Source organism: Lepus europaeus, chromosome 17 (genome assembly GCF_033115175.1).
Source record: "Lepus europaeus isolate LE1 chromosome 17, mLepTim1.pri, whole genome shotgun sequence".
In the NCBI taxonomy this organism is placed as follows: Eukaryota; Metazoa; Chordata; class Mammalia; order Lagomorpha; family Leporidae; genus Lepus; species Lepus europaeus.
The window spans coordinates 9,787,451-9,805,722 of record NC_084843.1 but is presented as its reverse complement, the minus strand read 5'-3'; the positions used below and the strand labels follow the sequence as shown (position 1 = coordinate 9,805,722).

Below are 18,272 nucleotides of genomic sequence, written 5' to 3'. Positions count from 1 at the left end.
CCTGCAGCTGGGCCAGTGTTCTGTCAGTTCCCAGCTCTGTGTGCCTCCACGTCCCCGACCACTGAGCTGGGGTCCAACACCAAGGTGGACACACAGACTCGTGATGAAACTGCCAAATATTTTGTCCGTTTTTGCTGATCAAGGAGCTGGCCATGTATGGAGGGGAAAATGGTCAATTATCATTCCTGAAAGAAATCCTTGCGTTGAGTGCTGTCATAAAGGAGGGAATAAGTGAGTCTGATTCCAAGGAGACAGGCATGGGGGAAACAGCAAAAGCCAAAGCCAGCCCAGCAACAGGTGAAGGGGCACTTGGCCACGAGCACAGTGAAGGCCATGTTTCCTCAAGTGCGGAGGGGACACTGCCAGGACCGGACACACAGTGTTCTCTGTGTTTCCAGAGTCTGGAGTCCACTCACATCAACCCCCAACCCCCGCCATTTCATTGAATGCACCCCACTCATCCATCCATCCATTCATTCATTCTTCTTTGTAAACTGTGAGAGCGGAGACCCGTCTTCCACAAGGATCCAGTCCTGACGTCCGCCTTGGTGCCCACACTGCAGTTGTCCTACATGAACTAATCAGAGGCAGAAAGTCCCCCTGGGACTTTTATCCCTTGCTTTTCACGACTTCAGCAGGGCACAGGGACTTATGCAGCCCCCCCCCCCACCCCCCCCCCCCCCCCCGCCTCCCAAGCAAAACAACACCATCTCCTCTTCAAGCACAATTCTAGCAGGCATCGAGTGGCGGAACCACTTGGGCGTCGGAACCCTGGAAAGGCGGAATGCGTTCCCGGTAGGACCTGAAGGCAGCGGAGCCTGGAGTGAGGGAATCCGGGTCGGTGGAACCCGCGGGGAGTGGAACGTTGGATCCGGCGGAACCCGGCAGCGGCGCTCCGGGGGCCACCCGGACTCTGGAACGGAAGCGCGAGCCCGCCGCTTCCTGGTTGCGGGTCGGAGGGCAGGGCCGGCGTCGCCGCTGAGATGTTGCCCTACACCGTGAACTTCAAGGTGTCCGCGCGCACCATCACGGGGGCCCTCAGTGCCCACAACAAGACGGCGGTGGACTGGTGAGGCGCTGGGCCCCCGGGCCGCCGGGGTCGGGCCGGCGTTTGTGCGGGGACGGGGAGCGCAGGCGGCTGCGTGTGGCCTCGCCGGGCCGGGTGCCGCCCTGCCTTCCAGATGGCGGACGCCGGCTGTGGTGGTGGTGAAGGGAGTGAGCGCGCCGTGTGGGTTCGCCCGCGCTCTCCGGGGCGTGCTCCCCGCACCCCGTCCTTGGCCGGCGCCTGCCGCCCCTCCCCGCCCCTGCGGGCCCTGTGCACCTGCTGGTCTCCGCGCTGACTTTCCGGTCCCCCTGCCCTCGGTTTCACGTCGCTCGGCGGCCACGCCCTGGCCCCGGCCGCCCCCGCTGACCCCGGTCCTTGCCGCCTCCTGAGTTCTGGGAGCCGTCGGGCAGGGGGCAGGCGGCGCGCTGCGGCTGGGGCTCCCCGGGTCCAGGCCCTTGGGACGCCTCCTCATCCGAACGAAAGGCGAATTTCGGCGAGCGGTTTGCGCTTGGCTCCACCTTTTGTGTAAAGGAGATCATAGAGAACGCTGACTTTGGTGTCTAAATAATTCACTGATGCTGCCTGTGAATAAAACTGGGCATTTGTTAAAGATTGGCAGGAAAGAAATTAACATCTTTGTTCTGTGCTTAAACTTGAATTTTGCTGTCTTGCTAGGGGCTGGCAAGGTTTAATTGCATATGGATGTCATTCCCTTGTGGTAGTCATTGATTCCAATACTGCCCAAACTCTTCAAGTTTTAGAAAAACATAAAGCCGATGTTGTCAAGGTAAGCCACGTCCCGCTTTAACGCTAACTTGTGTGAAGTTCACCGAGTCGCTGGGTTCTCACTAAGCCATGTGTGTAACGGCTGGAAACCTTTTCAATGTAATCCGCACGCCTGCACGCCCCTCTCGGATGAGTGATTAAACGCTGGCTCTTACCTCGTTGTGAAGCTGGTGGGAAACAGCAGTTGTGCCGTTTGCCAGGCCGCCCGCTCGTCCCTTCAGCCTCTCCTGAGAGCACTGAGCAGGCCCGAGGGGATCAGCTGAAGGCCCTGGGCGACTGCCTTGTGCGGAAGTCTCACAGCGTGATGACAGGCTGTGGGAAGGTGGGGGTAGGGGGTCACAGAAGGCTCTCCAGTTCAGGGACTGGTGGACGAGTTATCCAAGTGAAAAACTGGGGAGACGCATCGCAGGGAGGTGAGCAGTGTGCACGCAGTGGCTGAGAAGTGGGCACCCTGGTAGGCGTGCTGACAGGGGACGCATCCCGAGAGTCGCCTGTCTGTCCTGAAAGCTATCACACCAGGAAGGAGTTGGGATTTTAAGTAGGAGATTGATGTAACCATATTTGTATTTTAGAAAAACTCCCCGTGGCAGCAGTGGAGAAAGGCGAGACAGGAGGCAGTGAGGTCGTTTAGGAAACGTTTGCAGGAATTTTAGCCTAAATTAAAGCTGAGGCATGGAGGAGGCATGTTTAGGAGCTGCCAAAGAGGCAAACCTCATCGTCTTTATAGATGATCGATCTAGGCTGGCGCCGCGGCTCACTAGGCTAATCCTCCACCTACGGTGCTGGCACCCTGGGTTCTAGTCCCGGTTGGGGCGCCGGATTCTGTCCCGGGTGCTCCTCTTCCAGGCCAGCTCTCTGTTGTGGCCCAGGAAGGCAGTGGAGGATGGCCCAAGTCCCTGGGCCCTGCACCCACATGGGAGATCGGGAGGAAGCACCTGGCTCCTGGCTTTGGATCTGTGCAGCGCCGGCCATAGTGCCCATTTTGGGGAGTGAACCAACGGAAGGAAGACCTTCCTCTCTGTCTCTCTCTCTCACTGTCTGACTCTGCCTGTCAAAAAATAAATAATAAAAAATGATCAATATAAGGGAGAACCAGCAGAATGACTCCAAGGTTTCTCTGAGTAGCTTCTGGTATTGCCAGTTATGGTCAGCTAGTGTGTGTGACATCCGTGAGGTTAAGTTTTGAGCATCAAAGTCGGAGATGCCTGTAATGCATACAGTGATGTGACGTGTAGGAGAGAGGTCAGAAATGGAAGTCGAGATTTAAGGTTTTGTGTGTGTGTGTGTGTGTGTGTTTAGTAATAGCTTTACTGAGATGTTCATACCATAGAATTCACCCACTTAAAGTGTGTAATGCTGTGGTTTTTAGTATTTTTACAGTTGTGCATGGATTTCATCACCCCAAAAAGAAATCCTGTACTTGTTAGCAGTCACCTCCCATTTCCCCCATCCACCTATTTCGAGGTAGCCGGCGGTAAGCTTTCCATCTCTATGGATTTCTCTGTTCTGAACTTTTCGTATAAATGGACCGGTACAATGCAGGACATTTTGTTCCTGGCTTCTTTCACTTAGCGTGATGTTTCCAGGGCCCATCCATGTCGTTGCATGTGTAAGCACTTGGTTCCTTTTTAGTGCTGACGGACACTCCCCTGTGAAGATGTGTCCCGTTTTGTTAACGGGCGTTTGGGTGTTCCCCCCTTGTGGCTGTTATGTGTACAGCTGCCGTGAACACTTGGGTACTAATGTTTGTGTGACTCTGTTTTCACTCCTGCTGGGTGTATATCTAGGAGTGCATTACTGATTGCCTTGGTGACCCCATGTTTGACTTCAAGAAGCAGCCAGTCTGTTTTCCAGATTTTGCATTCTCATGAACAGTTTATGAGTTGTCCAGTTCCTCCAAATCCTCACCAGCACTTGTTCTCTGCTTTGATTATAAGCATCCCAGTGGGTGTGAAATGTTCGCCGCTGGGGTTTTGATTTTTTTTTTTCCCATGGCTAATGATATTGAGCATCTTTTCAGGTGCTTATTGCCCATTGTATATCTTCCTTGGAGAAATATCTATTCATATCCTTTGCTCATTTTTAAAATGGGTTTTCTGTTTTTTAACTATTGGAGAAATGTCTTTTCAGAAACTGCCTATTTTTAAATTTGTAATGTATTTTTAATATTGAGAGATATATCTTTATGTATTCTGGATACAAGTCCTTTATAACATGATTTACAGACATTGTCTCACATTCTGTGGGTCAGCCTTTTCTTATGCCAACCTTTGAAGGACAAACGTTTTCAATTTTGATGTAGTCTAATTTATTCTTTTGTTGCTTGTGCTTTTGGTGCTATATCCAACAAATCACCGCTTTCTTCAACGTGAAGATGCACACTTGATGTCTTCTCTGAGAGTTTTGTAGTTTCGTTTCTTCGATCTTTGATCCATTTTGAGTTAACTTGTGTATATAGTGTGAGTTAGGGGGAAAAATACCGCTGTTTTTACTTTTTGTTTATTTGAAATGCAGAGAGACAGAGAGAATGAATCTCTTCCATCTACTTGTTTACTCCCCAAATTCCCTTAACAGCTGGACTTGGGCCAAGTTGAAGCCTAGCGCCAAGAACTCAGTCTGGGTCTCCTACATTGATGTCAGGGATCCAAGTACTTGGCCCATTGCCTGCTGCCTCCCATGGTACACGCATCATGAGTGGAGCCAGAATTCAAATCCAGGCACTGCATGTTCATAGACATGTATACAGGAACACATCCTTCCCAATACATGTACTACATATGTGCATACGTATGCCTGTGTATACTCACACATCTTTTAAAAAGTTACCTGGGAAAAAGATATATTACAGCTAGGCCTTAAGGCTCATTCATACTAATGTTCAGAAATCTTTGTTTCCATCTTTTCATGACTACCATTGGAATCTGTTAGCTCACTTTCTGACCTTAGCATAATGTATGCATATGCTTATGTGTGTATATGTTTATATGTATATATTTGCAGATTTTATGGTTTTATGTGATTCATTAAAGGGAGAACACCAACTCTGGGCATGGTGCTAAGGTCTGGAGAGAGAAATTCAGGTCATGGGTGGAGGACGAGTGAGAAAAAGTGAACAATTACGGATGATTCAGTGATCTTTGAGGGACGCAGGCAGGATGCTGAGGCAGGAGCTGGTGCCCGGGGAGGTGTGGCTGCTGGTACAGAATATGGAATTTGTCTCTGCTCTGTCAGCATTCATGTTGAAGGATTCCGCCAGATTTGCTTTGAGAGTCTTGTGTTTTTTATTTTAAAATTCTGTTCTTAATGATGTTAATAAAGGTATGAAGCATTTATTTTAGAGGAAATGCTCTTAGATTTTTATCAAAGAAGGACAATGTTGTTTGTTGTTGCTTCTTTTGTTCTTTGTTGCTTTTTTTCCTTTTTTTTTTTTTTTTTTTTTTTACCCCGTGCAAGATTTTCGTGTTCTTTAAATCAATAGAATAGAGTTCAGGAAAACATTCTACTTGACAATTTATGACTTTAGATATTCTGTCATAATTAAGTTTTAGGAAATTAATTTTTTAAGATTTTATTTTATTTATTTGAAAGAGTTACAGAGAGGCAGAGGGGTGGAGGGGGGAGAGAGAGAGAGAGGTGTCTTCCATCTGATGGTTTACTCCCCAGAAGGCTGCAACGGCCTGAACTGCGCCAATCTGAAGCCAGGAGCCCGGATTTTCTTTAGGGTCTCCCACGTGGGTACAGGGGCCCAAGCACTTGGACCATCTTTTACTGCTTTCCCAGGCTGTAGCAGAGAGCTGGATCAGAAGTGAATCAGCTGGGACTCTTAACTGGCACCCATATGGGATGCTGGCACTACAGGTGGCAGCTTTACCTGCTATGCCACAGCACCAGTCCCAAGAAAACTAATTTCTAAGGCATTTTGGAGTCTACCTGAATTTCTCAAAACATTAAAACTGTAGGACAGGAGCATTTTGATGTTCTCAAAAATATTTAATGACAACTTTTAAAAACTATTATAAATAATGAAAAGGTCTAATTTCAAAATGAAAACCAGCTTCCTGTTTATGCATATGCCAATTATTTTTATAATATAAATGTAGTATAGGTTCTGGTTGGTGTTCTTTGAAAACTATGTTTCGTTTTGTCCAGTTCAAGTGTTTACTTGATTTGGTTTCTTCTTGATGCCAGGTTAAATGGGCCAGGGAGAACTACCACCATAACATTGGCTCCCCATATTGCCTGCGCTTAGCTTCTGCTGATGTCGCTGGGAAGATCATCGTGTGGGACGTAGCCGCGGGAGTGGCGCAGTGTGAGATCCAGGAGCACGCCAAGCCTATTCAGGGTGAGGCAGGCGTGCTCTCCGAGTGTTTCTACCCAGACTCCTGCCCCATTCACTTCCCCTCGTCACTCCCAGCACTTGGTCGTGTTTCGTCTCTTCTAGGGATGCAAATGTAGCTTTCTTTTCCTTACCATTACACTTCTGGGCTTATTCCCTCAAATCTCCACTGATTTATGCTTTGGCAAAACTCATTAACTTCACTGTCAGTCTCAGTCAAACCTGATAAGAAAAGTTTGCTGCTGCAGTCTTGTAATCTAAGGTATAATATAAGAAAACTTGGCCAAACTGCCATCTGTGCTCACTTTACATGAATAGCACTGAACAAAGCATGTTCTCATTTAAGTAGGTCATTTCTTTATCTGTTTTACTGACCTAAGACCAATATAATATTGTTCTTTCATAATGAGTGAAAATTGCCTTTTACTTTCTTTGAAGTGATACTTCTGGTTGTTTGAAAAGTTGGCCTTGAAATTTTAACCAGACAGTTCATTTTTCTATAAAATGACTTTTTCCTCTGCTAATATTGACATACATACCTGTTACATTTAGTGGGGAGGGAGAAAGTGGGGGAGGTTTTAAGGATTATGTTTTGAAAACGAAATGTGAAGAAGGAGAAGTTAGCCACATGTTTTGAAGTAGATGATGTGTGAGTTTCGCCTTGATTTGTCTGGTCCTTACAGATGTGCAGTGGCTGTGGAATCAAGATGCTTCCCGGGACTTACTGCTTGCCGTCCACCCACCGAACTACATTGTGCTCTGGAATGCAGACACTGGCACCAAGCTCTGGAAGAAGAGCTATGCAGATAACATTCTTTCTTTCTCTTTTGACCCTTTTGATCCTTCACATTTAACTTGTAAGTACTAGTAGCTTGTGGGAAATAACTTGAGAGGTATTTATAATATAGTTAATGCTATAAACACCATAAATGCACACGGACTCTGTATCTGTGAGTATATTGTTAAAAATGACTGAACAAAGTGGAGAAGCACATCTGGTCCACGTATTTGCAGCTCCCAAAACACATGCTAAATCATGACCCCATATCGGCAAGCCGTGCCTCTACCATAAGAATTTGTGAATCATGTTAGGTCTGCCAGGGACAGAATTATTATGATATTCTACTTTGGAGTTAATTCAATTTGTTTTTCTAGGAATGTTTCAAGAACTTGAATCAAGGGCTTCAGTTAGTCTGTGGCCAGATTAAGTCCTGCCTTTGTGCATGCCGTTCGTTTTGAGTGCAGTAACACGTGTTACAGTAACACTGCAAGCCTGGCTGAATTTATTCTTGCAGAGGCGGATTTTACCTCTCTGCTTTGGTGTTTTACTGGATTAATAATCTAAAAATGAGATGGGTTTTACAGATATTTTTGCAGCTAAATTATTAGAACATTTGTGTGTTCTTTATTCAGTCGTCCAGCAGGTCTTTGGAGCTTATTCCTGCTGTTCTGAGAATCAGGACAAGTGTTCCTTCGCAGAGCTTGATTTAAGTGTAGGGAGTCAGATCATGAACTATGAATGTAACAGATTAATGAATTCTAATGTATTAAGTGGTGATAAGTGATGTACAGGAGGTGAAACTGGGTAAAGTGTTAAGGCAGGGAACGGGGGATGAGGTTAGCAGTTTATGTTAGATGTGATCAAAGTAGGCTTCCTTTTGATCAAGATTAGAAACTTGAAGGAAGGGAGTTAGCTATGGTGCAAGATGTTTCTCTGTTTGAGTGTCTCATTTAACTTACTTTCAGCATTTATTGAAGGGTGTGTGTGTTGATGGAGGAAGTGGAAGGCAGACAAAAGGAAGTTAAAATAGGAAGCATTTATTAGACATAAGTACATTCAATGTTCAGATATTGTTGTACATAAACGTTTATGTATGAACACGAGCCTGCAACACTGGCGTGCTCACTCGCTGATTCGTCAGTTGGCTCATGTAAGATGGGTGCTTTGGGATTAGGCAGAGTAGGGGAAGTTGGCATGGAAGAAGTTGAGCAGCAGGAAAGTTGAAACAGGAGTTCTGGACCCTGATGTGTCAGCGCTCTGTGTCTGTAGTGTGCTTGGTGGAAGCACTCCATTTCAGTGATGCACTCCCATTGCATGTGCTAGGGCTGTCATGACGCTTGAACGCTCCCTGGATCCTGAGCTTACAGCAGCCTCAAGGTAGATAAGGATTCTATGCGCATCTAACCCAGGATTGTTCAGTGCCAGTGTAGAGGGGGTTATTTTCTCCATCATAAAAAGGCAAATTTGTGTTGCTAATTGTGGTGCTGCCTCCTGGAATACATTTGTTTTCTTAACACTTAGTAAGCCATTACTTCTTTATTTCTAAATATACAGGGGAGGAAACACCCTCACTCATTCTAAGGTTCAGCCTGATGCTGGAGAAGAAAAAAGAAATTGGCTTATACTGAGTAGATGATGATATTCGTAAAAAATTCAGGGCTATCAGACCAAATATTTGAACTCAGCTAATTGTGATACACAGGCTCTCTTACATAAGGGTTTTTTTTCTTCCTCTGTGAATTGTATATTCTGAAAAGTGTTTGGATTTTGAGGTTATGGGATGTAATGAGGAAAGATATTTAGTGAGAGTCTGTGCCCTGAATTTATCTGGAAAAACAAACATTTGTTCTTTCTGCCAATAACCTCCTGGTATCTTTTTAATATAAAGCATAATTTAGAACGCTGAGTTTGGAGGCCTCAGATGAATTGTAATGGACCACCTGCTTTTCTTCAGCCAGAGAACATTTCCATTATGTTGTGACTGCCTAACTGCATAACGGTTTAATATTATTAAAATTATTGTTATCTTGTTCTCAAAACTGTATTGGAATAAAGCTCTATGCTAACTTGATTAAAGTTTAATCAGAGCTTTTCTTCTCTCAATATAGTGCTTACCAGCGAGGGTATTGTGTTCATCTCAGACTTCTCTCCATCCAAGCCTCCCTCAGGCCCAGGGAAAAAGGTTTACATTTCCAGCCCACACTCCAGCCCAGCTCATAATAAGTTGGCTGCAGCCACAGGTGCCAAGAAGGCTCTTAATAAAGTAAAGATTTTAATCACACAGGAGAAACCTAGGTAAGGTACAAGTATAAGACTAAATGTACCATTCATCTATTTATCAGATATAAAAGCATCGTTTTTGGAATTGTGCTAGGATTAATTTCTTACTTCATTTTATCTTTTTTCATTTCTAGTTTTGAGTTTATTAGAGGAAAGAATAACCATTGTGGCTTCTTCCCCAACAGGAGGTTGAAAATCTAACATGGATGCTTTCTTTCTATTAGTTGATTTCTGAATTATTTGATTTCTGAATCTTACTTTTGGAAGCATGAGATGATTCTAGGGTTGTGGTTATTGGACACATTACAAATTGGGGGCATGAAAGCTGGATTTTTTATTTTAAGTGTATTTTCCTTATTTAAGTGCTGTGCTCTCTCATCATTAAAGTACCGTGTGTTTTTGCAGGTGAAGATGTTTGCCATCATGATTAGGAGGAAGGGTTCTGGGGCAGGCTGCAGTCATGTGATCCAGAGACAGTTTCTTAGTTTGGCTCGGATTTCACTCTCAATCTCTAAAATAGACTTTTAAAGCATGTCGTGAGATTGCTGTAAAGATTAACGGATGCAGCAGCCTAAGTACAGCATTGTTTGTGGCGGCTGATGCAGCTGAATAAAACTGTGGGTAACAAATTGTAATGATCCAGAATAGGTGCTTTTATTCTAGAGATGTGGTCTTACATATGTATTGCTTCGGTAGATTTTTTGACATTCATCTTAAGATCGCCTTTATTTTTAATATGCTAAGATTACTGTGTCTAGGCTTTTGGGGTATTTACTTGAAAATTTTATGGTAAAAATATAAATTATATTACAAATGCATTCTGAATTTGTGGGTGATTTTTTTTTTTATTTATTAAGCCATAAGCTGATTAACTTCACTAGTTAATTTATCTCCAGATTGCTCCTTAAAGTATTTTAAGAGAACTTTCAATTTTTCATAAAATCCCCATTATAAACAATTATTTGGCAGTCTGAGTAGTTTTATAAGTTAGAATTTATACCTATTAGGTTTTCTGTCATGTGAGTCATGTGCATCTTGAGTTTTGGGAAAATGCATTATTTAACTCTTTCAGTAGAATTGTACTGGGTGTTTTTATATCCATGCATATAATCTTATTCCAATTCTGAGCAGCAATACTGTTCTCACTTTACAGAGGAGGACAACCAAGCCCTACATTATTTTCAATATGTTAAACTTACCTAAGTAGGAAATGGCAGAGGCAGGATTTTTATTCCAAAAACAAACTCCTTCCAGTCCTCTAAATTAACTTTAAATTTCAAAACCTATTAATACAATTATTATGTAAAAAACCTTGTTATAAACTGCTGGGTCTTAGTCCACCCGTACAAGGATGGACTGGGTCCGAGGAAAGGTAAGTGCGCCGCTCACCCGTTCCCCAGCCTCCCGATCCCGGAGACAATCAGACGCAGCGGGGAGCCAAGTCTAGCAAGGACTCGTTTACTTCCTGCGTAACAGAACCTTTTATAGCACAGAACTGCAGAGTCATTGGGGCAGGGCTAAGGACCAACCAATCACTTAAACGGTCATTTTACAGGGGGATTTCTATAGGACTAGCCATATGTCTATACACTTGTTACTAGTTTTGTTACCTCCCCTGATGTTGCATAGCCAATTAGTTTTAGTGGTAAACAACTTTGGATTCCGCCCACCTTACTTCCTTTGGGCACCATCATGTAACTAATTTCCCCACATATTCCCCCTTTTTTTGTCTTAGCACGCGGTCCCTGTCTTAGGTTGCCCCTGGCCGTCCTTGCCCTTACCCGTCATTGGTAACCCAGGCAGCTTGGCCATGAGCCCTGTCTTAGGTTGGTGCAGGACGCTGGGTGCTTTACCCGTCTTGGGGTGTCGCGTGACTTGTAATTATGGGAGCGTGGTGAGCTTTCTCCACCGCCTGTCTTAGGTTGTTCCGGTCCATCCGGAATCTTACCCGTCGTTGGCAATGTGGAGAGCACCGGGGACACTTCCCCAGTTCAGGGGATCGTAGCCCTCTGTGGCTAGCAGCCTCTGGTAATGAACCTCAACCTGTCTTACCCTTGTTGCCTCTATGTGCTGTTGTATAAACTGTATAAGCCTATTCATTATGCATGGGCCAATAGCAAGGATTAAAAGCAGGGCAAGAAGCAGTCCAAGAAGAGAGAAGAGGTAGGGAAAGAGTCCATTAAGGCCCGTCCAAAGGGGGCTTTCTTGGAGTTCTCTTTGTCTTTTTTAGGTCCTCCTGAAGTGTTTTGATGATCACGTTTGGGTCATCGAATCCCCCGTCACTGGGCTGGGTACTTCAGGATCACAGTGAAGAGTAGCATCATCACCTCCTCTGGATCTCTGTCCGTTTCTGGAAGAGGAAAGACAAGGGGATCTCCCTCAGGGGCAAACCGCTCCCTGGGTGGGTTGTTACTTGCATCGGGCATAGGCCTGATATTTCTGGCCGGTATTCAAATTGGAGTCAACTCCCCTATGGGGAACACACAGCCAAATCCTCTTCCCAACTGAATCAGTGGGTCAGGCCCTCTCCAGAGTCAGGTGAGAGGGTCTCTCCATCTAACGAGCATCTGAGGTTTAGGGGTTAAATGTCCCCAGTGTTTTTGGAACCTTGACTCCCTTGACCCTTTCAAAAAATCTAAAATATTGATAGTAAACAAGGCCTTATGTAACTGTAGATGGGGGGTAGCCACTCCCCCTTTTTGTTTTAATAACTGTTTTTTGAGGCATTGATGGTTTTTTTTTTTTTTTTTTTTTTCACATTAGCCTGTTCCTGTGGGTTGTGAGGAATTTTAGTAGAGTGTTGAATCATTTTACATCTTGGCAGCACTTTTAAACATCCCAATTGGTTATTATCTCTGTATATCTTTTGATATCTCCAGGGGCCCTTTTGAAGATACCAAAAGTTTAGAGAATTTAGAACTTTGATTTTTAGAAAGTTTGTTAAAGGTGCCAAGAGAACTTAGAGTATCTGGTTAGAATAGAATTCCTGAAATGATAACCCTTTATTAGGATGATCTTAACACTTTTAGACCAGATCTAATCATAAAGGTATTTAGCAATGCTTTTCATCAATTTACACAATACATTACCTTGACAGAACATGAATTTTATGTTTGTTATTGAATAAACCAGAAATAAACACCTTGAACATAAGAGTTAGTATACAAAATGATTACATGACTTAGAACTACTTAACAGAGCTAAAAAGAGCTTACATGACCTAACTTTAGAAATGGCAGAGTAACCCATTAAGCAGACACTGTTAAAAAGAGACACTATAGTTTTTGCAAAAGCAGATCTGTAAAGGAAACAAGTTTAAAGCATAAAAACTTATAAGACCACCTTAGCTGGAAAGCAAAAACATGAATACAACATAGGTCCGACATCATTTACAATATTTTAATACACTGCATAATTTGAATAGACTCAAACAGTTGTTACTTTAACAAATTTAGAGCCCCATCCTTTGAGAGTTCCAGGGATCCTACTGGAAGTCCCAAAGTTGTTAGACTCCATTTGAGAATTTAAACTGTTAGAGAGTCAAACCACTCAGCCAAAAACTAGCACGTATAACCTGAGTATTTTAATCAAAGCTGTGGGGTAGATCTGATCAGAGTTAGGTAATCACTTAAACATTAAAGACAGACAAATCCAATAAAACACGAAACCTTCAAGACACGTGCAAACTCTTAGATAAGTTAACTACAGCTGCACAGAAAAGAGCTGGTCATCAGCATAGGAGCCCGTTGCTTAGGACAGGGAAACACATCTGAAACAAAGCGGCAGGGAATGAGAGACTTCCGTAGTGCTGGAGAAAAAGTCTTATTAACTGCAAAAAAACTCATTAGGTTGGAAAGGGTTAATGGATGAAGGTTTTTGTTCCTTTAGGTAAGGCCAGTGGTAGCCACAACATCCATTTGCCCTAGCATATCCTGTCCTAATAAATTAACTGTGAGGTTTTTCGCTACCAGGGGCCGTATTTTTCCCTGTTCTCCATCAGGACTGACCCATTTCATGAGGGCAACTGTTTCCTTAGATAGAGAATTGCCCCCCACTCCCAATATTGATGGCCCATCCGCTAGCTCCCAGGTGGGTGGCACCTCCTCTTCCCGGAGTACCGTCCTATCCGCCCCAGTGTCGATTAGGCAGTGAAACCTTTTTCCACCTATGACAACACTCATTTTGGGACGGAGCCCCTCCATGAGGGGGGCAGTCCAGTGGGCTTGGATTGTTCTAGTACAGGTTACCCCAGGTTTCCCCTTGGATGGGGTTCCTCCTTGAGTTAACGGGGCTGGAGGATGCCCCCCCTCTAGTTTAAAGGCTTCCCTTCTATATCAAATTTGGACCTGCAATCCTTTTTCCAGTGATATCCCTTCCTGCACCTAGGGCAGGGGGTATGGGGCGGCTTTGACCCTCCCAGTCTATTAGTCAAGGAGGCTTGAGGGCACTCCCGTTTAAAATGCCCCTCTTGCCCACACTTGAAGCAGGCTCCCTGAGTGGCCTGCCTGAGTGACTTGGAATTTTGGGTGGCCAGAGCCTGAGTAATAGCCTCTGTCATTGCCGATGTCTGGGCTGAGAGGGCCTGGGTCATGGCCGTCGTCTGAGCCTGTAGGGTCATGGCCAGGGATTGATTTTGATGCTGTTGCGTACCTACATCCTGCGAGGCCACTATCCATCGACTTATCGATGCTTCCCTCAGGCCAGCGCAGGCCGTCCTATGATCAGCATTCATTCCTTCCCAGACGAGCATCTTAACAAACTGATCCCGAAGGTCCCCAGCTGGCAACTTACGACGGAGACTGTGTTCGACCCTAGCTACAAAATCTGGCAATGACTCTCCTGGCTTTTGTCGCACCCCTGCGATGGGAGATTCTGTGGGCCCCTCATCCAGCTTGTACCAGGCATTAAGTCCTGCCTGCCTCACTTGTTCACGGTACGGAGCAGGTAGCACAGCTTGCTGGATCCCCGTAGAGAATAGTTCCCCTGTCCCAGCCAGCATAGTGTATGTAATAGGGATAGCTGGCTGGGCTGCTCGGTTAGCTTCGGCTCTCACCCGGCACTCCTCCTTAAAGAAGGCGCACCACTTTATGAACTGTGAACTCGTGAGGACTGCTTTGGCCACGTCCAACCAGTCCTTGGGGACGCATGGATGATAGGCTATATCTTGTAGCAATGTTTGGGCCCAGGGGGAGTTTGGGCCATCCTCTGCTACTGCCTTGCGGAGTTCTTTGAGGTCCTTGGCCTTCCACGGGTACCATTCCAAGGGCCTATTAGCCCCCGGAGCTAAATTAACAGGGTAGGCCTGAGGCAGCAGGTTCCCTGGCCCAGAGTTCACTTCCCTATGCTGCTTTATGTCCACCGGATAAGCTTCCGCAAAGGTCGCCTCATTTCTCCTCTCCCCTCCTGGGCAATCATAAGTGCCCAGATCACAAAGCTCCCTCCCTGGCTCTACATAGGGGGAGGCTGCCTCTGCCCCCAGGAGGTGTGGGGGTGGTTCCGGCCCTCCTGGGGTGGAGGGGCTAGGCGGGATGGCTTTTACTTTCGTTTTTGCTTTTTGATTAAACTTAGCCCGTTCTCTTTCCCCGCCATCTTCCTCTGAGTCTCTGGGCTCTCCCAAGTCCTGTAAGGCCTTTAAGGCCCAGTCCATAATGGACGAAACTGCATTACCCATACTAGGGTTTCACTTACCCTGAGAGACCGCTTGGCCTCGGCCGAAAAGTTACTGCTTGAGCCCCACGTTGGGCGCCAGATGCTGGGTCTTAGTCCACCCGTACAAGGATGGACTGGGTCCGAGGAAAGGTGAGTGCGCAGCTCGTCCGTTCCCCAGCCTCCCGATCCCGGAGACAATCAGACGCAGCGGGGAGCCAAGTCTAGCAAGGACTCGTTTACTTCCTGCGTAACAGAACCTTTTATAGCACAGAACTGCAGAGTCATTGGGGCAGGGCTAAGGACCAACCAATCACTTAAACGGTCATTTTACAGGGGGATTTCTATAGGACTAGCCATATGTCTATACACTTGTTACTAGTTTTGTTACCTCCCCTGATGTTGCATAGCCAATTAGTTTTAGTGGTAAACAACTTTGGATTCCGCCCACCTTACTTCCTTTGGGCACCATCATGTAACTAATTTCCCCACAATAAACCTATTCCTATTGAAATATATTTTATGTAAAAAGGCTGTGATTAAATATATGCAACAATCATTCATTATTAAAATGACCTTTTTTTTAAAAGCTTTTTTTTTTTTTTAAGATTTTATTTATTTCATTTGAGAAGTAGATTTACAGACAGGGAGAGGGAGAGACAGACAGAAAGGTCTTCCTTCTGTTGGTTCACTCCCCAAATGGCTGCAACGGCCTGAGCTGTGCCAATCCGATCCAAAGCCAGGAGCGAGGAGCTTCTTATGGGTCTCCCACCTGGATACAGAGGCCCAAGGACTTGGGCCATCTTCTGCTTCCCCAGGCCCTAGCAGAGAGCTGGATTGGAAGTGGAGCAGCTGGGACTAGAACTGGCACCCATATGGGATGCCAGTGCCACAGGCGGAGGATTAACCTACTACACCATGGTGCCAGCCCCTAAAATGACTTTTGAGGTTCTTAACAGTCTTTTGTAAGATTCACAATTTCTTAGTTGTTTTTTTTTTTTTTAAAGATTTATTTATTCAAAAGTCAGAGTTATACAGAGAGAAGAGAGGTCTTCCATCTGATGGTTCACTCCCCAGTTGGCCGCAACGGCTGGAGCTGCGCCGATCTGAAGCCAGGAGCCAGGAGCTTCTTCCAGGTCTCCCATGCGGGTGTAGGGGCCCAAGGACTTGGGCCATCTTCTACTGCTTTCCCAGGCCATAGCAGAGCCAGATGGGAAGTGGAGCAGCCAGGTCTCGAACTGGCGCCCACATAGGATACTGGCACTTCAGGCAAGGGCATTAACCTGCTGAGCCACAGAGCCGGCCCTTTCTTAGTTGTTTTGGTTTTGGCTTTTTGTCTTGTACTTAGAAGGAAATGTGAATGAAATACCTACTCCGTTTCAGAAAAGATTTAAGAATGAAAGTGGAGTAAATGAAGTGACACTTGGCCCAAGGCCATACAGATAGTCTAATAACCCTTGGCCCAGTGACCTTAATTATCCTAAATGTTTGTTTTGAACCTAAATCTTAAGTTTAGCAGTCTGTGAATACTTTTAATTTCAAAGTGAAAATAAAATAAACTATTTTATGAATGTCAGTATGATATTGTCAGTATAGTATGGTATTACCTCATCATAGACGTACGTTAAATACTTCACAAATTTAGGAATACATCATCACCGACCCATACAGTATTATTTTCATAATTTTAATTTTAGAACTTGCTAAAGTTTTAAGTATTTTTTTAAAGATTTTATTTATTGAGAGGTAGAATTACAGGCGGGGGGAGAGACAGAGATCCCATCTGCTGGTTCACTCCCTACAAATGGCCGCGACAGCTGGAGCTGAGTCCATCTGAGGCCAGGAGCTTCTTCCGGGTCTCCCTCATGTTTGCAGGGGCCCAAGCACTTGGGCCATCTTCCACTGCTTTCCAAGACCATAAGCAGAGAGCTGGATCAGAAGAGGAGCAGCTGGGACACAAACTGGTTCCCAAGTGGGATGCTGGCACCGCAGAGGCTTAGCCTACCATGCCATAGTGCCAGCCCCAGAATCTTAGGTTTTGATGGGTAACTCATGTAGATCATCTTTTTCATTGACAATTTTATGTGGAAAATATAAAATTAAATTCCTCTATTAGCTTTTTCTGAAATAAGTCGTTGACTCATCTCTGGATGTTTCCTTTTTTTCAGTGCAGAATTCATAACACTCAATGATTGCCTTCAATTGGCATATCTGCCTTCGAAAAGGAATCACATGTTGTTACTCTATCCTCGAGAGATTTTAATCCTTGACCTTGAGGTGAATCAAACAGTGGGTGTGATTGCAATAGAACGAACAGGAGTTCCATTTCTGCAGGTATCCACGGTTTATAAAATACAATCCCATAAGTTATCTTGAATTCTCTATAGAAAAAGATGATGATCTTGCAAAAGTCATTAGTTCTACTTTCTCATTGCTGTTTACTGAAAAGTTAACATTATTTTATATTCCTTATTTTTCTACACTTTTGATTGGTTTGATTTCCCTAGAAATCCTGACTGATCCTGAGATTCATTGAACTATTAAGTTGCATGGTTGGAGACAATTTTTTTAGGATTATAAATTAATTTTTAAAATGTTCATTTACTTTTAAAGCTTGGGGATTATGTATTTTTCTTTCTTTCTTTTTTTTTTTTTTTTTGACCTGTATTTTCGAAATACAAGTTTGAGTTTCATGGTATATGTCTGTTGATCTATTGTGGACTTAAACATAAATACATCATCTATTTAAAGGTAATACCCTGCTTTCAGCGTGATGGTTTATTTTGTCTACATGAAAATGGTTGTATAACTTTACGTGTTCGAAGATCTTACAATAGCATTTTCACCTCTTCAAATGAGGAACCAGGTGAGTTCACATCTCGATGATGTTAATTATGCTTTTCTTGAATTTTTTTTAAAGATTTACTCATTTATTTGAAAGGCAGAGTGAGAAAGAGAGATCTCCCTTCCACTGGTTACTCCCCAAAATGACTGCAACAGCCCTTGCTGGGCCAGGCTGAAACCAGGAGCCAGGAACTCCATCCTGGTTCTCCCATGTGGGTGGCAGAGACCCAAGGAGTTGGGCCATCTTCGCTGTTTTGCTAAGCGCATTAGCAGGGAACTGGATCAGAAGTGGAGCAGCTGGAATGCTTTGATCACAGGCTTAACCCGCGGTGCCACAGATCCAACCTCTTCAACATTATTGATAAATCTTCATGCAGCAAGTATCTACCAACCATAATGTTAGTGATAATATTTGCCCTGAGAAAGTGTAAGAGTATGGTTATAATATGGGTATATAATAAATGAGTAAAAATATAGCCTCAAGATTAACCTCTTGGTGTTACCATGGCACACCTCCTTAAGGCCAAAGACTGTTTTGTAGTTCCTTCTTGATT

At 44.6% G+C, this 18,272-nt stretch overlaps 1 protein-coding gene across 1 annotated transcript in view; it reads left to right on the top strand.

Annotated features, from left to right (window-relative positions):
- The first annotated feature begins 925 nt into the window (after window positions 1-925).
- Window positions 926-18,272, top strand: part of WDR11 (WD repeat domain 11) — a 61,296-nt gene continuing 43,949 nt past the window's right edge. Inside the window, exons 1-7 of the mRNA XM_062214645.1 lie at window positions 926-1,069; window positions 1,721-1,832; window positions 6,020-6,173; window positions 6,851-7,024; window positions 9,057-9,243; window positions 17,043-17,208; window positions 17,626-17,740. Coding sequence (XP_062070629.1) covers window positions 984-1,069; window positions 1,721-1,832; window positions 6,020-6,173; window positions 6,851-7,024; window positions 9,057-9,243; window positions 17,043-17,208; window positions 17,626-17,740 — 994 coding nt within the window. The 5' untranslated portion in view covers window positions 926-983. The remainder of the gene's footprint in view (window positions 1,070-1,720; window positions 1,833-6,019; window positions 6,174-6,850; window positions 7,025-9,056; window positions 9,244-17,042; window positions 17,209-17,625; window positions 17,741-18,272) is intronic.